This window comes from Arvicola amphibius, chromosome 7, assembly GCF_903992535.2.
Source record: "Arvicola amphibius chromosome 7, mArvAmp1.2, whole genome shotgun sequence".
Classification (NCBI taxonomy): domain Eukaryota; kingdom Metazoa; phylum Chordata; class Mammalia; order Rodentia; family Cricetidae; genus Arvicola; species Arvicola amphibius.
In genome coordinates, this window is record NC_052053.1 from 47,888,619 (window position 1) to 47,913,170 (window position 24,552).

General features: G+C 44.1%; 1 protein-coding gene across 4 annotated transcripts in view; it reads left to right on the top strand.

Moving 5' to 3' along the window:
• Positions 1 to 24,552, top strand: part of Sptan1 (spectrin alpha, non-erythrocytic 1) — a 71,262-nt gene that overhangs the window by 18,965 nt on the left and 27,745 nt on the right. For 2 of the 4 annotated variants that reach the window (XM_038337830.1, XM_038337831.1), the window contains exons 4-27: positions 2,077 to 2,217; positions 2,545 to 2,691; positions 4,965 to 5,098; positions 5,198 to 5,342; positions 5,582 to 5,736; positions 6,503 to 6,638; positions 7,589 to 7,690; positions 8,469 to 8,606; positions 9,462 to 9,572; positions 10,263 to 10,340; positions 10,477 to 10,632; positions 10,856 to 11,060; positions 11,521 to 11,702; positions 12,042 to 12,285; positions 12,458 to 12,580; positions 12,706 to 12,923; positions 14,249 to 14,341; positions 15,133 to 15,267; positions 16,793 to 16,941; positions 17,987 to 18,046; positions 19,121 to 19,319; positions 20,766 to 20,870; positions 21,494 to 21,517; positions 22,567 to 22,602. In XM_038337830.1, coding sequence (XP_038193758.1) covers positions 2,077 to 2,217; positions 2,545 to 2,691; positions 4,965 to 5,098; positions 5,198 to 5,342; positions 5,582 to 5,736; positions 6,503 to 6,638; positions 7,589 to 7,690; positions 8,469 to 8,606; positions 9,462 to 9,572; positions 10,263 to 10,340; positions 10,477 to 10,632; positions 10,856 to 11,060; positions 11,521 to 11,702; positions 12,042 to 12,285; positions 12,458 to 12,580; positions 12,706 to 12,923; positions 14,249 to 14,341; positions 15,133 to 15,267; positions 16,793 to 16,941; positions 17,987 to 18,046; positions 19,121 to 19,319; positions 20,766 to 20,870; positions 21,494 to 21,517; positions 22,567 to 22,602 — 3,216 coding nt within the window. The remainder of the gene's footprint in view (positions 1 to 2,076; positions 2,218 to 2,544; positions 2,692 to 4,964; positions 5,099 to 5,197; positions 5,343 to 5,581; positions 5,737 to 6,502; positions 6,639 to 7,588; positions 7,691 to 8,468; positions 8,607 to 9,461; positions 9,573 to 10,262; positions 10,341 to 10,476; positions 10,633 to 10,855; positions 11,061 to 11,520; positions 11,703 to 12,041; positions 12,286 to 12,457; positions 12,581 to 12,705; positions 12,924 to 14,248; positions 14,342 to 15,132; positions 15,268 to 16,792; positions 16,942 to 17,986; positions 18,047 to 19,120; positions 19,320 to 20,765; positions 20,871 to 21,493; positions 21,518 to 22,566; positions 22,603 to 24,552) is intronic. The other 2 variants (XM_038337832.1, XM_042055480.1) reach the window with 1 other exon arrangement.

A 24,552-nucleotide genomic window follows, 5' to 3' on the forward strand; every position in this document is an offset into this window, starting at 1 on the left:
TTCCAAGACAAGGTTTCTTTGTGTAGCCCTGACTGTCACTTTATAGGCCATACTGGCCTAGAATTCACAGAGATCTACCTGCCTCTACCTGCCTCCTGAGTGCTGGGGTGAAAGGCATGGGCTGAATCTAGGCTTTTGATTAGGAACTGTTAAAATTGTTATTAGTAGTATTTGTAAGAAAAGTTAGTGCCAGCTGTCCTATAGCCAGCTGTTTAATTTTGAATTCCTTTGACTAATGTAATACATCTCTCAACTAAATACATTGTTTTTAATATAGTCCTGTAGTAAATAAAGTCAGTTGTCTTCTTACTCCCCCATAGAAGTTCCCCTGAAATATATGGAACTATATAGTATAACCCAGCCACAGATAGACCTGAGAGAAACAGACCAAGTGTTTGACTTTGGGGATTCATCTTGGGCGAGGACCCAAAGCTGAGTTCATTTGTGCCCCATTTGGAGAGTTTATCAAAGCAGCTTTATATATACTGCCAACTAGCATTTGGAGTAACCTTCCCAAAGTCCCACAGGTGAGAAGTAGAATTTCACTGTGTATCCCATGCCTGTCTTTTTGTAATGTTTCCTGTATGTGCATCTCTGAAAACTCTCACTGCTGCCTCATGGCCTGAGTCAGAGCCAGACCTCCTTTCCCACCCTGAGTTCTGCAGCTTCCCTATCTACTCTTCTTCCTGGACTGCAGGCAGCCTGAGTAGCTGGACCCTCTCTGACTTTCAGGGCTGGGAAAATTGTGCCAGTACCTGAGTCATGACCTGACTGTGTGAAAAGGAAATTTGTGTGACTGACAGTGGACTTGAGGGTGAGGTCTGGCCAGTCTCTGTAGCCCCATTCTTAAGAAAAGAGTTCTATCATCTTGTATTTGAGCTCACACTTCCCATAGTGACCCTGACCTGCCTTGGCAGTTTAGTTTGACAGGCAGCGTTAGCACAAAGGAAAATGGGTGGAGTAGAAAACTGTGTCTGTGTCCTGTGTAACCTGTCTTGTCACCGGTTTAGACTTTCACACCATACCGGACAGCTTGGCGCCCCATAGTTACGGCCACCCACATTGGGTCTCACATTCGAGTAGGTGGAGTATTGACTTGTTGTGCCTTTCCTTTTAGTCTTGGTGCTATGCAGTGAACTGTGTGAGCTCTCCTTTCCTCAGTTTTCTCTCTGCTGATGAAACCTTCATGCCTGCTTGTAAAAGACTCCACCCATGCTGACTGTTCCCCCTGGGTTTCAAAGTTTTGTTTTGTTTTTTTTCTCTTGATGAGAGTAATAACATCTCAACATGGGTGGATCCCAGATTTCATTTTCATTTGTGTATGAACCTGTGTGGTATACCTTTGCCTGTCATTGTTACCCAGAAGCTCCCAATATCTTGGGGGTGAGCATAATCAAGGCCCTAAGGTAAAGTCAAGTACCAGAGACAGCACAAAGGCTGAAATAGTTTTCTTGACTTCCCTTGTTCTCAGGTCCTTTCTAAGTCTGTGCTATGAACACCCAATGATTCTGGGAAGTGAATACTTCATGCACTATGGCTGCATGAAGTATTTACTTCATGCAGATGTGTAGATGAGGTTTGAACTTGGCTTGAGATGTCATGACATGTTCAACAACTGTCACTGTAAAGCCCTCCAGAGCCTTTTCTCTGAAGTTATTTGAGAGCTGATGGTGTTCTATTACTGTAATCCAAAGATTTCACATTGTAATTCTCTTTAAATGACATTTTATAGTTGTATGAGAGAGTTGCAAGAGAGGAGTGTGTGTACCACAGCACACATGCAGAGGTCTTAGGACAATTTTAGGAATTTATTCTCCTTTAGCTGTGGCTTCTGGGAATTTAGTTAGCTCCTCAGACTTGAGTAGCAAGAGCCTTTACCGACTGAACCATATCATTGGCTTTTTTATTTCTGTTTTTGAGACAGGGTTTCTCTGTGTAGCCCTCGCTGTCCTGGAACTCACTATGGAGAACAGGCTGGCCTCAAACACAGAAATCTGCCTGCCTCTTCCTCCGGGGTACTAGGATTAAAGGCATGTACCACCATTCCTGGCTTAATGTCTGACTTTTAACCTCCAGACACGTTTGATGGAGCTCCACCGCCAGTGGGAGTTGCTTTTGGAAAAGATGCGGGAGAAGGGAATCAAACTGCTGCAGGCACAGAAGCTGGTGCAGTATTTGCGGGAGTGTGAGGATGTAATGGACTGGATCAATGACAAGGTATGCTTTGAGGGCAGGTGTACTAGGCCTCCCCTAAGAGGAAGGAGCCTCCCTGTGATCTGCCTTGAGATGCAGTGTTAATGCAGTTGGAACCCTAGCTTAGATGGAGAGCAGAGTGGGAGACTGTCTCAGTTGCTCTCTCGGAACCTTTGATTTTGTAATGAAGGCTGGGGTCTCTGGGAAGAACATTGTTAGAGGATAGAACTGAAAAACTGCATAGAGAATTGTCCAGTAAAGTGATATGACCTCGTCCCTAATGTATCTTCATGTCAACCTTCGTTAATTGCCTGCTTGCCAGTGTCTCAAGCTGGTTCTCTCCCTGAATAGGAAGCAATTGTGACTTCTGAGGAGCTGGGGCAGGACCTGGAACATGTGGAAGTCCTGCAGAAGAAATTTGAAGAGTTTCAGACTGATCTGGCTGCTCATGAAGAAAGGGTTAATGAAGTAAACCAGTTTGCTGCCAAACTCATCCAGGTGAGAAGCAGATCGATGTGTGCTCCTCACAGTGCATTCAGGAGGATGTCTTTGGCAGACTTAGTTTAATTTTATATGTGAATATTTTGCTTGTATATATTTATGTGCGCTATGCGTGTGCCTGGTGCCTGGAGAGACTAAAAGAGGGTGTCAGATCCCATGGGATTACAGTTAGAGATGTTTGTGAGCTGCCATGTGGGTCTTCTGCAACCTCTGGGCTGGCTGACCCTGCCTGATCCCTAATTACCTAATTATTACTTCTCCTCCTCCTCTTTTTTTGAGATAGATCTCTTTGTTTTTAGTCCTGACTATTCTGGAGCTCTGTGTGTAGACCAGGCTTACCTCCAACTCAGAGATCCTCTTGCCTCCTCCTGAATGCACTACCACACCCAACTGAGATCCCTAATTTCTAATGAGCAGATTTTGTAAGTATCTTAAAAGTTTTGTCTAATGTACATAAAACCTCATTCTGATTGCTTCTAAATGAGAGCATGGTTTTACCTTGTGGCCCTGGGCAGGAAGGATAGAGTTCATTTGATTTTTTTTTTTTTTTTTTTTTTTTTTTTTTTTTTTTTTTACTCCATCCACTTTTGGGCCAGGTTGGATGAACATTTATTGGGCTTCTAAAACTTGTTTCTGGGGTTTCTCAGACTTTGGACCAGAGTGTGGTAGTAAATGCCTACTAATTCTGGCAGTACTGATGGCTCTTCTTTCCTACTTATGTTTTTCTGGGTCGGGGCGGGGGGGCCTGAAGGACTCTCCACTGGTAGCTCTGGAGCTCATTAGAGGGGACAAAGACAGCTATGTGTGGTGACATCTGTTTCTCAGCACTGGAATGCTGAGGCTAGAAGATTGCGGGTTCAAAGCTAGCCACCCTGTCTCAGAACCCAAAAGGGAAAACAAGGTGGGTGGAATGGGCAACACCACCTGTCCTATTGTCTGCATGGGGGCTGTTTTCATCCCCCGTCTTCTACTACACTAGGGTTCAGTATGTTCTGAAGAGATCTAGTGAATGGAAGCAAAACGTTTTGCTTTGGGAGTCTGGAGGGTGTCTTTTGGAGGGGTTCAGATTTTAAATTTCCAGGTATTTAAGGACCAATACATTTTTTTTTCCTTTTTTTTTAAGTCATTGTTTGAGAGGACAGCCAGGACTGCTCAGTAATATCTGTCCTTCTAGAAAGCCAGTGTCATCTTCAAGTCACAAGCCATTTTTCAAAGTTAGGCTGGGTAAGAGCAGTCGAGCCAAGCCCCCGCATACTCGATCTGACCTCTTTTGTTTTGTTTTGTTTTTTTCTCGAGACAGGGTTTCTCTGTGGCTTTGGAGCCTGTCCTGAAACTAGCTCTGTAGACCAGGATGGCCTCAAACTCGTGAAGATCCGCCTGCCTCTGCCTCCTGAGTGCTAGGATTAAAGGCGTGCACCACCACTGCCTGGTGTTCACATTCTTTTTAGCTAAGAGAAAACAATGCATTAGAATGTGATTGGTAGGGAAGAGTCATGCTAACAAGATGTCGCCTGTCTACTTTGAGGAATAAGTTAAATTTTGGCCATTAAGAACCATGTATCTGGGAAACATTACTTAACTGGTTCACAGACACCTGAAATGCTGGGTTTTTAAGTACTGAGGTAGACGGTACATTGCTGAAGTTTCACTAAGTTAGACTCAATGTGTCTTTTTTATTTTATTTTCTAGAATTATTTTGTGTATTTTGCCTGCATGTATGTGTGTTTGCCACATGTATTCCCGATTCCCATGAAGGTTAAAGGAAGGTGTTGGATCCTATGGAATTGGAGTTAAAGATAGTTATGAACCCTACTATGTTGATGCTGATCCTTTGTAAGACTGACAAGGGCTATTAACCACTCAGCAATCTTTACTTCGTCCACAATGTGTTTATCATCTGGTACAGGACAGATATTGTGGCTCACACCTTTAATCTCAACACTTGGGAGGCAGAGGCAGGTGAATCACTGAGTTTATGGCCATCCTGATCTACATAGCAAATTCCAGGCCTGCCAGGGATGTATAATGAGATTCTGTCTCAAGAGAAGACAGCAACAATAAAAAAAAACTTACACCCTCCAAGGGACAGAAAACAGTTTATCCAAAGAAATGGATACTCTCTTGAGCTGTAACTCCCTTCTTTTCACACAGACCCAGGCTTCTTTTACAGTTGTGAAGACTTGCTTGTGTTCTGGATCCAGGCCCAGGATAACTTGCAAGGATCAGAGGTGGAAGGTAAATTAAATCGGTCCATTCTCTTCCTTGTGCAGGAACAGCACCCAGAAGAGGAGCTGATCAAGACCAAGCAGGATGAGGTGAATGCAGCTTGGCAGCGTCTGAAAGGCCTGGCTCTTCAACGGCAGGGCAAGCTGTTTGGTGCTGCTGAGGTTCAGCGCTTTAACAGGTACTAGGGCTGTGAGAGCTGAGCAGAGCTCTTTCTTTGTGATGTTCCCAGTGCACTTGGACAGCTGCATAGCTGGGTTGACTGGTTCCTCTTCTGTAGGGATGTGGATGAGACCATTGGTTGGATTAAGGAAAAGGAGCAGTTAATGGCCTCTGATGACTTTGGCAGAGACCTAGCAAGTGTTCAAGCTCTGCTTCGGAAGCATGAGGGTCTGGAGAGAGATCTTGCTGCTCTAGAGGACAAAGTGAGTTTGTTTGTTTGCTTGCTTGCTTGCTTTTCTGAGACAGAGTTTCTCTGTGAAGTCTTGGGTGTCCTGGAACTCACTATTTAGACCAGGCTGGCCTCAAACTCACAGAGATCCCCCTGCCTCTGTTTCCCAGTGCTGGGATTTAAAGTGTATGCCACCACTGCTCAGCCACAAGGTGAGTTTAAAAGTCAGTTAGCAAGGGCAGGAGAGTAGTGCTGATAAGAGTCTGTTTCTAGGTGAAGGCCCTATGTGCTGAAGCTGACCGTCTGCAACAGTCACACCCTCTGAGTGCCACCCAGATCCAGGTAAAGCGTGAGGAGCTGATTACCAACTGGGAACAGATCCGCACTCTGGCAGCAGAGAGACACGCACGACTCGATGACTCCTACAGGTAGCAGATGATCCTTTGGTATTTAGCACTCAGGAGAGGCAGAGGGTCAATTTTAGATACCAAAAAGGTTTCGGTAGCCTGCCAAAAATCACCAGTAAGAAAATGCAGGGTAGGAGACTGGTAACTTTGTAGAGTGTAGTCTGTATATAGTATTTATAACTTCATAAAATCTTCTGTCAACTCTTACTTCACTTTGCCTGACAGAATGGAAATAACCCATAGTTATCAACATCATTTAGAATAACCCATTAAAACTCAGTAATTGAGCTGGGCAGTGGTGGTGCGCACCTTTAATCCCAACACTCGGGGAGGCAGAGGCAGGTGGATCTCTGTGAGTTCAAGGACATCCTGATCTACAAGAGCTAGTTTCAGGACAGGCTCCAAAACTACAGTGAAACCCTGTCTCAAGAAACAAAAAACAGTAAATGAAGAGCTGGAAAGGTAAAGAACACTTCTTACTCACTTTGAGTTGGCCCTGGGAATAACAAGGAAGTTAACAATGGTGAGTTAGTGGCAGTGACGAACCAGGACTGTATAAGGAGACCCATCTCAAACAGCAAAAAATGTGAGACAAGGTGGGGGCATTACCGTGGATGAGAGAACCTATTTTTCTGCTGTTTTCACTTTAGGTTCAGTGAAGTTTCTTTTCCCAGGACTAGGGTTTGTATGGTTGACTTTTGAGAACAGAATTCAGAGCTTCAGATGGAAAGCCATCTTCTGTCTTGGGACCACGACTGGAAGTGACATACTTTTTATTTTTCCCAAGGCTTCAGCGCTTTCTTGCTGACTTCCGTGACCTCACAAGCTGGGTGACTGAAATGAAAGCCCTCATCAATGCAGATGAACTGGCCAATGATGTGGCTGGTGCTGAAGCTCTGCTGGATAGGCATCAAGAGCACAAGGTATTTCCAGGATCTTCCAGAACTCACAGAGATTCTCCTGCCTCTGCCTCCCAAGTGCTGGGTTCAAAGATGTGCACCTCTACCACCCCATTTCAAGAATATTTTAAAGAACTTGCTAGGTGAGGTGGTGCATTATTTTAATCCCAGCACTGGGGAGGTAGAGGCAGATGGACCTTTGGATTCCAGGCCAGTCGGGGGATACACAGTGAGAACCTGCCTCAAAAAAACATGCACAAGCTGGGCTGTGGTGGTGCACACCTTGAATCCTAGCACTCAGGTGACAGAGACAGGCTGATCTCTAAGTTCAAGCCAGAACGAGTTTCAGTACAGGCTCCAAAGCTACAGAGAAATTTTGTCTGAAAAAACAACAAACAAAACAAAAACCACAAAACTTACTCATAGAAAGACATTGCAAAATAGATTAACCAAGTAAAATGACTTAACCTAATTCGTAGCTGAATGGATGGTCTTTATAAATGTAGACATTCAGTGCAGTGTATGTCAAAACCTCAACAGAACTGTCATTTGCAAGAGTAAGCAAAGTCCACAAAAAAGGTAAGGCAATTTTGAGAAACATGGTAGAGAAGGAAGGGATTCACTTTACCAGGCACTATAAAACTGAAGTAAGCAAGTCCATTTGGCATAAAAAAGAAAAATGGACAGTAAATAGGGCTTTGATTTATGCAGGCATATAGCAGCTTGATTAATGACACATGGCCTTCAGAGCTGGTGGCATGTGCTTCTTAGTTGGCAGATAATTATTTTCAAGTTTGGTTCCTCAAGCTGACACTGGTTAGGAAGCACTTTAATCCTGCCGCTCCGTTTCTTTTCTCAGCTGTGTCACTAATGAGTGTTAGAACACTTGGTGTCACTGCCATCATTCCCGTGCCTCCCCACCCCTGCCACCACCCAAAAGATGCTGTAAATACGCTATCTCTTTTACTCTACAGGGTGAGATCGATGCTCATGAAGATAGCTTTAAGTCTGCAGATGAGTCTGGGCAGGCTCTGCTCGCAGCTGGTCACTATGCCTCAGATGAAGTGAGGGAGAAGGTAAAGTAATGAAAAGGGCCTTTTAAAGAGAAAGCTAGGACCAGAGAATGCTTCTCTGCCCCTATGGCCAGTTTGGGGCCCACCATCAATTGAGAACACATATGAGTCCAAGATTCCTCCACAAAGTGGCAGCTTTTTCCTATAGAGATTTTTTTAAAATGTATGTGATTGGTTGTGGTAGTACTCACCTTTAAATCCCAGTGCTGGGGAGGAAGAGACAGGCAGATTTCTGTGAGTTTGAAGTCAGCATGGTCAATATAGCAAGTCTCAGACCTTGTAGGTCTTGTATAGACCCTGCCTTGGAGGGGGAAAATATGTAAATGGACCAAGAGACTTTTTTTCTTTGAAATTTCAGGTATTTGTGACACATGACTTATTTGAAAAGGAGTTTGTAGAGAGCCAGTTCTGTTTTAGTATTTGGAACGAAAAGGAAACAAATTGTAAAGGGTCTCAGTCATTCATGAACTTACTTATCCGGTTGGGATGCCCATTCAGTTGACAGCTCCCATTTGATAGTCCATCCTCTATTTACATCACTTTCAGAGTTTTTCATCTATCTAATCGCCACCTTGGCATCTTTACCCAGAATGTTTATGATGACAGTAAATTCTAGGTTAGTCAGCATGGGATTCTTGTGGATAGCACACTCATGTGGTATTAGTATATGTCTTATGATACACTTACATACATTAAGTGCTATTACATGAAGAAATATCTAAAGCCTAGCATGAGCTGTCTCCCAGAAGGTGGAAGGTAACTTTGCTTCCTGTTTCCCAAGCTGAGCATCCTCTCAGAGGAGAGAACCACCTTGCTGGAGCTGTGGGAGCTTCGAAGGCAACAGTATGAACAGTGCATGGACTTGCAGCTCTTCTACCGTGACACTGAGCAGGTGGACAACTGGATGAGCAAGCAGGAGGTAATGTTTGTCAGGAGCCCCTATCAGGGAAGGACAGGAGTCATGTCCTACCTCTCCAGCGAGTGCTGATTTGTTTCAGGACGTCAGAGCCATTTCAGTTTTGGATAGCACTAAACTAAGCGGGCTTATTTTGGTCCTGTCTCCCTCTGGTATTGCTGAGACAGGAAGGCACTTAGAAAAGGTTTGTGCAGTACAAAAAGGGTTTCTAAAAATTATAATTTAGCCTATGTGTAATCTGAACATAAGAGAAGCTACACGAAGGGCTGGAGAGATGGCTCAGAGGTTAAGAGCATTGCCTGCTCTTCCAAAGGTCCTGAGTTCAATTCCCAGCAACCACGTGGTGACTCACAACCATCTGTAATGAGATCTGGTGCCCTCTTCTGGCCTGCAGGCATACACACAGATAGAATACTGTATACATAATGAATAAATAAATATTTTTTAAAAAGAGAGAGAAGCTACAAGAGCTGTGTAAGAGCTGGGGTTCATGCCTATTTGTATTCAGACTCAGAAAGCTAAGGCAGGAGGGTCACAAGTTTGAGGACAGCTGAACTACTTAGTTAAAGAGCATCTAGAATGCATAGTGAGACTTTGTCTCAATATCCTCCCTCCCTTAAAAGAAATAATTAGAAAAATGTTTGGGAGAATATATGATAAAGATTGTTTTCTAGTGTTCCTGGTTGATTTTTTTTTTTTAAGAGAATATAAAAAGACTAGACTTTTCTCGTAGTGATCTCAGAAGCTTAATTGCCATAGGATATTTCCTGTCTGTGTTTTGCCAAAATCTGCTTTTGCTTTTGGGCTGTAGATGAATGAGCAGTCCATGATGTTGTAAACTTCCTGTTCTTTCTCCAGGCATTCCTGCTAAATGAAGATTTGGGTGACTCCTTAGACAGTGTGGAAGCTCTTCTGAAGAAGCATGAGGACTTTGAGAAATCCCTCAGTGCCCAGGAAGAAAAAATCACAGTAAGACCCTTCTTGTCATATGGTCCACAGAGTAAACAGTCCTTTCGTGAGAGGGTTGGGATATGTCTGTAGAGTACTCCCAGGAACACGTAAGACCCCATGATGGTATCATTCGAGCTTCTTTTGTATGTAACACAGCTTTATGGAACAGAATCACATGCTTGATGGAAACCTCCCAATTGAAATGTACCTTTGACTGACACTGTATCAGAGTAAGGCAACATGAGCTCTTCCCATAAAGAGAACAGCTTATTAGGATCAGAAGTCTGTTGTCCTGCATCTGACACATATTAGGTGCTCATGCAGCAGTTGCTGTCTGCACACTGGAGGGGAATGAGCAGTCTGGAACTCTATCATAGCATCAGTAGAATCCTTCAGGCTTGTCCACTTGCAAACACTGTCATGTCTGCGTTTGTAGAGCTCACTTTGGAGAACCAGATACTTAACCAAAAATAAGTATCTCATAACATTTTATATTTAGGATTTGTGTTAGACTGAATTTCTAGCTATTCTAGGGTAATGCAGCTTGTGAGCCACAGGTTGGACATGCCTGCAGGTGAGCATAATCATCGCTGGGCCCAGTGGTGGGCACATGTCTCAGTGCAAACCTTGACTGTAAAGATTAGAATGTTTTCTCTATAGCACAGTTAGGGCACAGTGCTCAGTGACAACTCTTGCCTTCCTTTCCAGGCACTGGATGAGTTTGCAACCAAACTAATCCAAAATAACCATTACGCAATGGAAGATGTGGCCACTCGCCGAGATGCTGTGAGTTCCCTGGGCTTAGCGTGCTCCTTTCCTGTAGTGTACACAGTCTCTTTCTGAGATACTTGTCACAGTTCAGATGACCTGGCCACATTTTGGGGAATATGAACTGTAAAATCACGTCATCCCTGCCTTTCAGCTCCTGAGCCGCCGAAATGCCCTCCATGAGCGAGCGATGCACCGCCGGGCACAGCTGGCCGATTCCTTCCATCTGCAGCAGTTCTTCCGTGATTCTGATGAGCTCAAAAGCTGGGTCAACGAGAAGATGAAAACTGCCACCGATGAAGCTTATAAAGTAATGTACAGTCAATTTTGTCACATGATACTCGTAGAAGCTAAAGAACCTTTCCAAAAACTAGTTGTAACTACAAAACAAAACAAAAAGAATTAAACAAAATGGGTCCTACAAATCACACTAGTTAACGTATGCTGACTGTTTTATGGGCATGAAATTACTCTCCATACTCAGGTTCAAGACATGACCCTCTTTTTTTTTTTTTTTTTTAAAAAAATGACAGGATCCATCCAACCTGCAAGGCAAAGTCCAGAAACATCAGGCTTTTGAGGCTGAGCTTTCAGCAAACCAGAGCCGTATTGATGCCCTAGAGAAAGCTGGGCAAAAGCTAATAGATGTCGACCACTATGCCAAGGAAGAAGTAGCAGCTCGTATGAATGAGGTCATCAGTTTGTGGAAGAAACTCCTAGAGGCCACAGAACTGAAAGGTATGAAAAATAGATAGAAAAGCATTTGGTGATAGGAGCGTTTGGGAAACTAAACACTACTGTCTGTCTCAGCATTCTAGAACCAGACACCAGCTAGGAAGGTGGAGTGGTAGTTGGTTGTCAAGGGTTGTTTGCTATATAGGGATTACTTGACCTGAGTTCTCAATAATCTGGTCATTTCGTAAGTGTAATTGATGGTTTGTTGGAGAGACCTAAAATCACAGATTAGCTGTGTGCCAGGAGTTGTATCTCATGTAATTAAAGACGCTTTCCAGACAACCTCTAGTTGAGCCTGTAGAATGTAGAGCAGAGGTCATACTAGAGATTTTTCATTCTCGTACTCGGTAAAGCTGGATAATGAATAAGAATCTCACCATAATACTCCTCCAAGATACCATAACTTGTGATCAGTATTAATGGATCACATTATTAAGAAAACTAAGCCCACTTCCTTGAACAGGAATAAAGCTCCGTGAAGCCAACCAGCAGCAGCAATTTAATCGCAATGTTGAGGACATTGAATTGTGGCTGTATGAAGTCGAAGGTCACTTGGCTTCAGATGACTATGGCAAAGACCTCACCAATGTCCAGAACCTCCAGAAGAAGCATGCCCTGCTAGAGGCAGATGTGGCTGCTCACCAGGTAGGATGGGAATGGGACCTGTGGTGTAGGGCAAGGCAGTGCTGAATGGGAGAATGATAAATGTTGAATGTTTCAAGATGAGACTCTTAGGGGGGAAATAAAGTGTATGACTCTTAGAGAACTCCACATGCTTCTACTCCAAGTGTTTTCCCTCAGTGCTCTCTAGGAGCACTCTAGGGAAGGCCATGGCAGAACAAATATTCTCAGAGTAGAACAAGCACCATGTTAACTTTCCTTGGTGTCTGATGAATCCTCACCCCAAGTACAAGGCTGGAGATGTGCAGAACAGAGTCTCTGGGAATTGTTTCCAGTTTTCATACCTTAGCCTCCTGTTCCCAGGATCGAATTGATGGCATCACAATTCAGGCCCGCCAATTCCAAGATGCTGGCCATTTCGATGCTGAAAACATTAAGAAGAAGCAAGAGGCCCTTGTGGCTCGCTATGAGGCTCTCAAAGAACCCATGGTGGCCCGGAAGCAGAAGCTGGCAGATTCTCTTCGTCTGCAGCAGCTCTTCCGAGATGTGGAGGATGAGGAAACCTGGATTCGAGAAAAGGAGCCTATTGCTGCATCCACTAATAGAGGTTAGTCTTTCTGCCCCAGGCAAAACCATGCCACTGCAGCATCCCATAGCATACAGGAGAAATATCAGAGGGAGTGAGATGAAGTTTAAATCCCTGTACTGCCACACTGGTGGGAGCCCATAGTGTCAGTCAATTCAATGCCAGTTGATGAGAGAATGTGTTTTGCTTTTAGGCAAAGATCTAATTGGAGTCCAGAATCTGCTAAAGAAACATCAAGCCTTACAAGCAGAAATTGCTGGGCATGAGCCCCGCATCAAAGCGGTGACACAGAAGGGAAACGCTATGGTGGAAGAAGGTGAGTGAGTGTACTCAGTGCCTGGACCTGGACCCAGCCAGCAAGGCCAAGGCTGAGTCCCCTTCTCATTCTGTTATGTGAGTTTGCCGTCATGTCAGGTGTACTTCTCACCATCATTCCTCCAGGCCATTTTGCTGCAGAAGATGTGAAGGCCAAACTGAGTGAGCTCAACCAGAAATGGGAGGCACTGAAAGCCAAAGCCTCCCAGCGGAGACAAGATCTAGAGGACTCACTGCAGGCCCAGCAGTACTTTGCCGATGCCAATGAGGCTGAGTCTTGGATGCGGGAGAAGGAGCCTATTGTGGGCAGTACCGACTACGGGAAGGATGAGGACTCTGCTGAGGTAGCTCAAACCTGGGCATCACATGTAATGTGATGGGCCCAGCCTTAGAGTAGAAAGCAAGATAGCGGAAAAGGGAAAGTATCCTGCAGCTGCTTTTTAAGGTGTTTAGGAATGCTTTTTATTTTGGAAGTTCAGAATCTCAAAGAAAAGACTGCCTGTCACCCAGCTTCAACTGTTGCGTCTCATTTATTCTCCATCATGTGCTTGCAGACATGTAGCATGCCAGGACTGGCGCCTATGTGAACTTAGCAGTACATGCATATGAAACACTTAATACATACACCAACACACATTTACTCTTTTTGCCAGTCATCTGTTGTTTTACTGTAACTCTCATGTTTGATCCACGCAGGTCAGACAGTTGTCTCCAGCCCTACCTACCTCTTGACAGTCTTGTCACAAACAGAGTGAGAGCTGGGGCTGGTGCTCAGTGGTGGATACCAGTGTAGCGTGTGCGCAAGTCTAGGTTCCATGTCCAGTACCAAACCTCCCCAGGGAAGCTGAGCCTTCACACAGACAGTGTTTTCCTCAAGAATAGAACCAAAATTGCTGGAAATGGTGTTAGTGGGAAGCGACAAAGTAGCCTTGTAAAGAGGAATTCTCAGATGTGTGAAATAACTGTTTTGTGTCTGTGTATTTCAGATACTTTGTAACTAGGTAAAGGGGGGGAGGAAGAGATTGTAACTCAGCAGTATCTCTTCTCTGAAATTAAGAGGAGAAAGAGATAGACTGGCAAGATGGCTAAGTGGGTAAAGGAATTTGTGCCAAGTGTTGGCCTGTGTTCAGTACTCATCCTCATGTAGTGGAATCAGAGAACTAACTTATGCAAGTCCTCTGACCTCCATGCATGTGCCATGGTGTATGCACACACACAAAGAATAAGTATAAGCCATCGTGAATGGGGAAAACTCCACAAGGTCCTGTCCTACATGCAAAGCTATCAATGGTCAGTGGCTGAGAGGAAAATCAGTTTCCTCCTGAGAGAAGCTCCCAGGTCTGTTGTCCAGTCACAAGTGGTCAGCCCTGGACACAAATACATGTGTGCAACAATGAATGTACTCAGTAGGGTGTAATTGAGAGAGACACACACACAATAGTAATTGTAAAAAAGGAGGTCATGAAATCAGAGGGGAGTCTGGAAGTAGTTGAAGCGGAGAGAGGGAGGAGAGCTATAGATGAACTACTTGTATATGATGTTCTCGAAATTTAAAATTAAAAAGTAAATATACAAAATTTTAAAAAAGTAGGAGTGTAAATAACAACTAGCAGTCATGTTTTCTTACGGCACGGGGCCTTTGGATAAGGTTCCATGTATATGGTTTCAGGCTCTTCTCAAGAAGCATGAAGCTTTGATGTCCGATCTCAGCGCCTATGGCAGCAGCATCCAGGCTTTGCGCGAACAGGCCCAGTCATGCCGGGTAAGTAGTGCTGAGGAACTAGGATGGGGCAAGGGAAGTTGACAGACATTTAAGGCCGTGGTCATTATTCTTTGGTTTGGGTTTGTTTGTTTGTGGCAGGGTCTCACTATGTAGACTGGCTCTAAACTTGAGTAAATCACATGCATCTCCTTCAATTGCTCGCGTGCTGTTTTTTAAGGCCATACCACCATACCTATGGGAAACATTCTTCTCACACAAAGGTTTACAGTTAGGCACATTTAATTGAGGAGAGTTTTTGTTTGATTAATTTGTTTTAATGCTCAGCAGCTTGAACAAATCTTTTGGTTTTTCGAGACAGGGTTTCTCTGTGGCTTTGGAGCCTGTCCTGGAACTAGCTCTTGTAGACCAGGCTGGTCTCGAACTCACAGAGATCCGCCTGCTTCTGCCTCCCGAGTGCTGGGATTAAAGGCGTGCGCCACCACCGCCCGGCTTGAACAAATCTTTTTTGGTAACTTCAGTAAAGAACTATCAAGGGGCTGGGTGTTAAACCATTAATCCCAGCACTGGGGGCAGACAGATCTCCAGTTCAAGAGATCTTGAATGAGTTCAAGGCCAGTCTGGCCTATATAGTTCCAAGTACTAAAAACAGGATTGGCTCTTTACAACGTTCTTTTTAAATTTCAGGTCCACACACAATAAAAAAAAAAAAAGGCAAAAAGAGAACTCTCATAAGTGTGTATTTAGTGTCCCTGTTGAAATTGGACTGCTGTGTGATTGGTGATACGTTATGAGTGGCATTTAATCATTTTGCCTTTCCTTTGGCTTGTTAGCAACAAGTGGCCCCCATGGATGATGAGACTGGGAAGGAGCTGGTCTTGGCTCTCTATGACTATCAGGAGAAGAGCCCTCGTGAGGTCACCATGAAGAAAGGGGACATCCTCACTTTGCTCAACAGCACCAACAAGGCAAGGCACAGGGTGGCTAGGGTTGGGTATATCAGCATCATGGAGTATGTCCTTGGGTAGAATGGAAAGAGAAAAGAGGGTTACTTTATCAAACAGTCACTCTTCATTTATCCAGAGCCATATGACTAGGGAAGTCCTAGATTAGTCCTCTTGAGTCTGTCATGTGCAGATAGTGCAAGAGTCACCTATAGGATGGATCTTCACAATCACAGTCAGGTGTCCCTGGGTGAACACTCTCCCTTCTGAACCGTGGTGTGTTTGCTTCATAACTTGCACTGTTGGTGGTGGTTGTTTATGGTGCTAGCTGTGGAAGCTAGGGCCTCATAGAGGCTGACCAGGCACTGTGTACCACTGAGCCTTTGTCTGTTGGTTACTCATCTAGATTGTATACGGTTATAGCTCAAGATTAGCAAATAGTTGAAGACAGCTGTATGCACTTCATCTTCCTCAAGTTAAATGTTGCTCAGTACATCAGCCTTCCTTCCTTAGCACATGCAGGTATGACACTGTCCGTATAGGGAGGGATGTGTTCACTTGCATAATACTTGACTGGTCATGAGGCATCCTGCCTCCCATCTTAGATACGGTCAAAGAACTGTTCTGCCCCTTACTAGGGAACTGTAACCCCACCCTGAATGAGTAAGGAAACTCATGAGCTTTTTTTGTTTTTGTTTTAATATTTATTTATTATGTATACAATATTCTCTCTGTGTGTATGCCTGAAGGCCAGAAGAGAGCACCAGACCCTATTACAGATGGTTGTGAGCCACCATGTGGTTGCTGGGAATTGAACTCAGGACCTCTGGAAGAACAATTAATGCTCTTAACCTCTCAGCCATCTCTCCAGCCTGAAACTCATGAGTTTTATCTGTTATTGTTACTCTCTTTTTTTAAATGTGTAGCCCAGGCTAGCCTCGAACTTGTGATCCTCCTGCCTCTGCCTCCTTCAGCAAATCCTATCAGCGTGCGCCACCACAACCGGCTGTTACTGTCTTTTGACTGAAATCTAACTCTCTGGTCCACCTAGTTTGTACAAGAGCTGTGTCACCCTACCATGTATTTTAAGGTGAGGTTGAAAATATGTCTGCTGTACCCAGCATACCTTCTAAGCACATATGGCAGATAACTGAATTACAGTTAGTGTAACTGCAGTTCTTGATGAGTTTGGTTCCAACGTGCTAAAGCTAAATAGGTCTGTGTTGCTAGTGGCTGTAGTGTTGGACATAAGGGAAGACTGGCCTCCATAGTTAACGTCATCTTTAACCTGTACCCTTCCATGTGTGGCAGTACAGAGACTTTAATTTGTCACAGGCTTGAAGTAATAAAGCTCCTCTGGATGACTACTACACACGTATGGAAATAGGCCGGTGTATTAGGGGTGGAAATCTGACACGCTCTCCTGGCCTCCTTGAGCATACATGCGAGCACACATAGAGGCATAAAATTAAAAAATGAAAAAGAAGACCAGTGTGAGCTGTCTTTGATGGGAAAAGAATGTGCTTTCAGTCCTCTTTTTTTCTCTTAGGACTGGTGGAAAGTGGAAGTGAATGATCGTCAGGGTTTTGTGCCCGCTGCGTATGTGAAGAAGCTGGACCCCGCCCAGTCAGCCTCGAGGGAGAACCTCCTGGAAGAACAGGGCAGCATTGCGCTGCGGCAGGGGCAGATCGACAACCAGTAAGGGCTTGCACACACAGCACAGGCTAGACAGCACTCAGGGCTTAATCCAATCCTCAAGTCAGTTACAGCCAGTGCTTGGGGTTTCTGGGGCCCTCTGTACTCTTTCTTTTTCCCTCAAGTCTCCTAACCCATGAACTTCCCTGTTAGGCCCAAATTCCTGACTAATACAATCTCACTTATTTTTTCCTGTGCTTCTGAGGTGCTTTTTCTAAACCACATTTTACTACTTTATATAATGTTCGCCTTTGTCTTGTAGTCAAGATTCTTTTTGGGTTGGATTTTCGGATATCTTACCCCCCTTGGCTCTGCCTTGCTTTGGACAGCTGCCTAGAGAGCTGCTCTCTCTTCCATAGCTTTGTGTTCAGAGATTACAATTTATTTTTTAAGCTTGTTTTCTCCTCATCATATAGATGAGCCCCATATTGTATACTACATGTCTGTCCTGTAGTGCATACCTTACTCTACTAATGAAATCAACAGCTTTGGGCACCTGGGAAGTACCCAGGAAGTATATTTCTAAGTCCAGTAGGGCTTAGAGTAAGAGCTTTTCTGACCTTAATGATCTTGAAATGACAAGAACCATTTGTACACTTACAAATTCTTTCACTGTTACTGCACAGACAAGAAGACCCTTGGGCTTGTGTTTTTGTCACGGTCACAGACCTGGGTCAAAAAAGAGCACAAATGTTGGTGGAGATAGTGTTCTGAACTGGCTATTAGAATCAGCACTGTCCTTCAAGTCTGTTTTGTCCCCTGGCCTTGCTCTCTGCAGCTAAGTGTTTGCAGTACAGGGAACGTTGCCTTAAGTGTAGCAGACTTGTGAGGAACATGAAGGTAAACTAACCCTCTCATTTAATTTTTCTACTGTTTCTCCACTGATTTATTCATGGCCTGGGCTGCTTCTAAGTGCTTTTGAATGATTCCTAAGTTTTTCCCACTTCAAGCATCCGCCATCATGGCACCAGTCGGAGCTGCTGCTTTTCATTCCCGTGGATTAATCCCACTAATGTGTGCATGCTTTTGCTGTACCCCCTCTGTGCAGGACACGCATAACTAAGGAGGCCGGCAGTGTATCTCTGCGTATGAAACAGGTGGAAGAACTGTGAGTAGGCTGAGAGCCTCGCTGAGCTCCCCATGTCCACTGCTGCACCTGTCCATTCTCCCTCTGCCGCTTTCCTACAGAGCACTGTCTGTTCAGAAGAAGGTGGTGCAGGGGACCTGCCACATCTGTAGCACGGCTCTGCTGGCTGTTAGAAAGCTGTCAGTGGAATTGCTCTCCTCGGTTGCTTCCGCCTGCTTGTGTTTGGAATGGTGTTGGCTTTAGTTTTGTGATAGAGCAGGAGCCATCTCTGTCCTCTGTGAACCTGCAGCCGGTTTGTCATATTCTTCAGTAGGGAGGAAATGAAGTGCTGCTTAGAGGTTGAGGGCTCTGACTTGTGTTGATATAGTACTTTTATTTATTTGGGAAGCTTAGATTTCATGATGATTTTCAGATTTTTCCTTAACTTTGAATTTCATTTCTTACTCAGATCTGTTGCTTTTATGTCTCTAAAGTTAGTGGCAGCTCAGCTTTTTTGTATCTTAGTTCTCATGGGCTAGAAAATTCTTTGATTCTTCTTAGGTCTTGCAGCTGGTGCTACGCACCTGAAATTCTTTCAGTAACTTGCTCAGAAATACACAGCTCACCATGGAAATGTCCTGTTGACAGAGATGGAGCATCCTGTATTAGACTGTGTTAAAAACTCATTATCTTTCCCCCACTTAGGGGCTGCTCAGAGAATTATAAAAATCAAAAAAATCCCTTTTATACATTATGTAGTTTCATCTTTATATAGCTTCATCTCATCTCTCCGATGTAGTCGATGAACCTTTTATTTCTGTGCTAAGTGCTTGGTTTGGTTTCAGGCTTCTGTGGTCATAATTGGAAAATTGGCCCAGAGATAAGTGTGCCCAGCCAGGTATGACCAGTGCACTGTGCGCTTATCCATGAAGCTGTACTGTGGGGGCTTAGTTAGTATCCTCATCTTTGTGTGCTCTGATCCTCTGTTAAGCCTTTGTTGCTAGGCATCATCATTACAAACTCATGCCTTGGATCACACCTTAGATGACTTGTGGTTGTCCTGTGTTGGCATCTTTGGTTTCTTGCCCATTTTGTCACCCTCTTGACTTCTGTCAGATATCAGTCTCTGCTGGAACTGGGTGAGAAGCGGAAAGGCATGTTGGAGAAGAGTTGTAAGAAGTTCATGTTGTTTCGGGAAGCAAACGAGCTGCAGCAGTGGATCAATGAGAAAGAAGCCGCTCTAGCGAGTGAAGAGGTTGGCGCAGACTTGGAGCAGGTTGAGGTGCTGCAGAAGAAGTTTGATGACTTCCAGAAGGTATGAGAATCTTGCAGCATGGCTGCAAAGTTGTGTAAATACGTAGTTCTTGGGTCTGGAGGCGTGGCTCAACAGTTAAGGGCACCCAGAGGAGCCAAGTTCCATTCCCAGCATCCACCTAGTGGCTCACAACCATCTATACCTCCAGTTTACTTCCTCCACAGGTACCAGGCACAAACTTGGTACATGAACACATGAAGGCAAAACAATATACACGTGAAATTAATAATTTGAAATCTTTTTAAGGAGCTGTAGTAATGACTTAGAGGTTAAGAGCACCGACTACTCTTGCAGAGGGGGGATTTGATTCCCTCACCCACATGTTTGCTTACAACTGTCTATAACTCATACAGTACACAGACATATGTTCACATATAATAAGTGAATCAAGTTTAAAAAACAGCTTAGCATTTAAATTTTTTGTTTTGTTTTGTTTTTTTGAGACAGTGGTCCTCTGTGTGGCTCTTAGCTGTCCTGGAACTCAATTTATAGATTGGGCTGACCTCAAACTCACAGAGATCTGCCTGTTTCTGCCTCCTGAGTGCTCAGATTAAAGGTGTGAGCCACCATTGCCTGGCTTTAAGTATATATATGTATATATTTAATATATTTATTTATTCATTATGTATTTATATATTTAAATACATTTATTCGTTATGTATTTGTGTGTACAGTGCTCTGTTTCCATGCATGCCTGTAGACTAGAAGAGGATATCAGATATCATTATGGATGTTGTGAACTGTCATGTGGTTGCTGGAAATTGAACTCAGGACCTCTGGAAGAACAGTCGATATGCTTAACCTCTAAATACCTCTCCAGCTGTGTGTGTGTGTGTGTGTATGTGTGTGTGTAAAAGTGTTGGTTCTCTCTGGGGCAGTGGTGGTGCACGTCTTTAATCCCATCACGTCTTTAATCCCATCACTGGGAGGCAGAGACAGGTGAATCTCTGTGAGTTCAGGCCATCTTGGTCTAAGAGTGAGTTCCAGGACAGCCAGGGCTCTTACACAGAGAGACCCTATCTCCAAAAACGGGATGGGTTGGGAGGGCAGGTTAGTTCTTAGGATGTGAGAGGGCTCCTTGGGCTAAGGCATTTTCCACCAAGCCTGAGTTTATTCTGTGTTCAATCTCTAGGACCCGCTTGGTGACCGGAGAGAACCAGCTTGCCCAAATTGTCGTCTTAATCTCATGCATATACTGTGGCACACTTACCCTCACTGCACACAGGAAAAAAAATAGAAAAACAAAACAAAAATAGTTTTAAATAGTTGGTTCTCTTGGGTCTGACCACAGATTACTGAAGTGAAGATAACATGGATTGTGCAGTCTGTGTGATTTAGAGTTTGCTCTCTGTACCTTCCGTGTTTGTCCAGTGCTGGGGACTTAAAGTGTCCCCCCCTCCCCTGACTTGCTATTGTGTATTTAATTATTGTGATTTTACCTTAAAGGATCTGAAAGCAAATGAGTCTCGACTGAAGGACATTAACAAGGTAGCTGAAGACCTGGAGTCTGAAGGTCTGATGGCGGAGGAGGTACAAGCTGTGCAGCAGCAGGTGAGTGTTTTAACCTTAGCCTCAGAGGTCACTTTCTTTTTTTTCCCCTTGTTGTTGTTGTTCAGATTAAAGGTGCGTGCTACCACTGCCTGGCAGAGGCCACACCTCGTTATGGAACACAGATTTGAGGCCAGTGTAGTTCACACTTCATCCTATGCTCTCCCAAGCCCAAGAAGAACTGTGGAAGTTAAATGTCTTTGCCATTAACTTCACATTCTTTTTGTTGGCTTTTTTGTTTGTTGGCTAGTGCCCTTAACCACTGAGCTATTGCTCCAGCCCCATTTTTGTTGGTTTTTTGAGACAGGTTTTGTCTGTATAGCCCTAGCTGTCCTGGAACTAGTTTTGTAGACCAGGCTGGCCATGAACTCACAGAGATCGGACTGCCTCTGCCTCCCAAGAGCTAGGATTAAAGGTGTGCACCACCATCGCCCACTTGGCTTGAAGTTCTTAAGTTCCTTAAATAGAGAAGTTTTTTGCATGTAAGCATTTGATTTGGAGTTCTGCTTGCCATTGAGCTAGATTTCTAGTCTGTTTTCTGTGGCTCTTCTTTTCACCTACATTTACTGTATGGCATTCCGACATGTTTCCTCTGTACTAACACTGATTTCCTTCTCACCTTGTAGGAGGTATATGGCATGATGCCCAGGGTAAGTCACAGGGTTCCATGTAGACCTCAAACTGGGTAAGGATTTAGATCTTGGGAAGAAGTAAAGGCAAGAGACCTTTTGTTGTGTAAGAATGAAAAAGAAGGGGGGGGGGGGCTGGAGAGATGGCTCAGTGGTTAAGAGCATTGCCTGCTCTTCCAGAGGGCCTGAGTTCAATTCCCAGCAACCACATGGTGGCTCACAACCATCTGTAATGATGTCTGGTGCCCTCTTCTGGCCTGCAGGCACACACACAGACAGAATATTGTATACACAACAAATAAATAAATATTTTTAAAAAAAAGAATGAAAAAGAAGGCATCTATATTGCCTGCCATTCTCCAAACAAAAGTGGGGGTTTGCTATTAGAGTGTTGCGTGGCCCAAGCTGGCATGGAACTCACTGTACAGCTCAGACTGGCTACAAAATCACAATCCTCCTGCCTCAGCCTCCCTAATGCTGTGGTTACAGGAGCTAACTACCTATCTGGCCAAAACATCTTTGATCTTTATCTTTCTAAAATGTTTTCCCTAATATTATTTACTTAACTGTTTTTTAAACAATTCTATGAGTGTGGCATAAAGAAAAGATGGCCATTATATTGAATTCCTTCCTTCCACTCTTTTACTGGATTTGGGGGGTGGGAGACACAGTAGGGAGCTACAGAGTTGGCCTAGCAGTCACAAGCACTTTTTGCTCTTGCAAAGAATCTGAATTCAATTCCAGCACCGACATCATGGGTGGCTCAAACTGTCCTTAACTTTGATGCCCTCTTCTGAACACCCTGGGCACCTGGCGTGCAGTGGTGCATGTACATACATGCAGATAAAACACTCATACACACAAAATAGATCTTAAAAGGGGAAGGGATTCTTATTTTATTTATGTGTTTGGTGATTCCTTCCAGCAACCTTAGGTTGGTTGCTGAATAGTCAGCTCTGAGTTCCATAGTAGTGAAGATAAACTATTGGGATTCCTCTGGGATCACAGTCGCTGGCTGGGAAGGTTCTGTGCTATGACACGCTGAATAACTTTTTTTTTTCTTTGACTAGGATGAAGCAGATTCCAAGACAGCCTCCCCATGGAAAGTAAGAACTCTTTTGCACTTTACTGGTTCTAAGTTTTTTGCAATATCTTGTGTTCTTTCCTGTGTGCCTTTTTCTTCATTTCCAGCTTGTTGTAAACTTTCACTTGGTTGGTGTGGCCTCCTTCTAACCTTAGTGGCTATATTCTGTTGTTTGTGGAACTGGAAAGACTAATACACAGAAGCAAAATGCCAAGTAAGGTTGTGCAGACTTCATCCTAGAGTACACCTCACCTGGGGACTCACCCATTTTCAGATACAGCCCCACAGGATGGCAGAGGACAGTAGGACTGAGAATGAGAGTGACAGTCCTTCTGTCTGTTATCTGAGTGACCAGATCTGTAGCTCAAGGAAGCCTGTGTCTAGAAGGTCCCACCTCCAAAGCAGGAAGGGGAGGAGCAAGTTACCCCCACAGCTGACGTCACTGACACCAGAACAGCAAAGGTCTGCCAGGGAATGTGGAAGGAGGCTTGATGTGCTGTGCTTCCAGCTAAGATTGCACCACCAGCAATTTCAGTTTTATTGGATCTTCTCTTCTTGTTCAGCTCTCATATCATTTAAGCTACAAACTAGTTACAGGTAGACTTCTTCGTTACAGAAAAGTATGTTCTCGGGGCATAGAAGATAGCTCAGAAATCTAGCAGAAAGGCCTTCCTTCACCAGCCTCCCATGCTCACCCTTGTGCTGTCATCTTGTCTAACCTGTCTCAACCCAGCCTCTGTCCCTCATAGTTCTGTTACTAACTTGGTTTTAAAAACAGATATGAGACTTTTTTTTCTCATTCGATTCAATTCTTCATGTCCTGCTGTTACTTTTTCTAACTGCAAAATTTAATGAACTTCCTATCTGAATGTTCTGCCAAGCTTTTCCTGCAATATATATTCTTCTGAAAATAAATTTAAAAAGGGGTTGGGTCTCATTTTGTAGTTCTGGCTAGCCTAGAATTCACTACATAGACCAGGCAGATCTGGAAGTCACTGTAAACTAGGCTAGTCTTGAACTCATGGAGACCCACCTACCTTTGCCTCCCAAGTGTTGAAATTAAAGGCATACACCACCATGCCTAGCTGACAAGAACAGATTTTAGAATTACAGTTGTTTGTGGTGTGTGTTTGTGTGTAGAAGCACACATCACCACGTGCTTGGGAAGGTTAAAGGACAGCTTGCAGGGGTTGGGTCTCCCTTTTGTATAAGTTGAAAGGTCATTAAGTTGGCAACAACTGCCTTTGCTTGCTGAACCATCTCACTGGCACAGATTAAGAGATCATTGTGAATTGTTTCTTATTTCTAAGAAGGATTGGGAGATGATGGTCCTGCCTTCTGGACCTATATAACACCCACATATCATCTGTGGTTCATGAGAACATTTGATGGCTTCCCACCCCTGCATCAAAGCTGAGCCCTGCCTCCTTTTGTCACACTTGAAAGGTTTTGAGCCAAGAGGAGTTTAGTTTTTGTTTTTAAGCCAGGTGGGATAGGACATTTTGATGCTCCTCAGGTGTTTACAAGTGTCTGCATTGTGAAGAAGAAAGCTAATTCACTGGCTTGCTTCTGTTGTCCCCTTTTCTTCAGCACACTGTTAGAAACCACAGCCTAGTAACCGCATCAGCCATGGAATGAGTGATTTGGGGGCCTCACTAATAATGAAACAGTCACAGCAGCCAGTGTATGTGGAACTGTTTTCTGGAGGGTTCTTTGGTACGGACAGTAAAGGGCACCATTCATGAATCTTGAGCTGCCCTTCCTTCAGCAGCTATCCTCAAGGCTTTCCTCTCCACGTGGGTGTGCTTCATTCTGCAGCCAACTCCGCTTATGTACTTGGTGTTTTCTTTCACCTTTCTAGTAGTTGGAGTTTTTATCAATGCCCCTGCTTCAAATGTTGCCAGTGTAGAGTAACACGGTTTGAGTTTTGGGACCAACTCAGTGGCCCCAGCAGATCTGTCTTTGAAAAGTC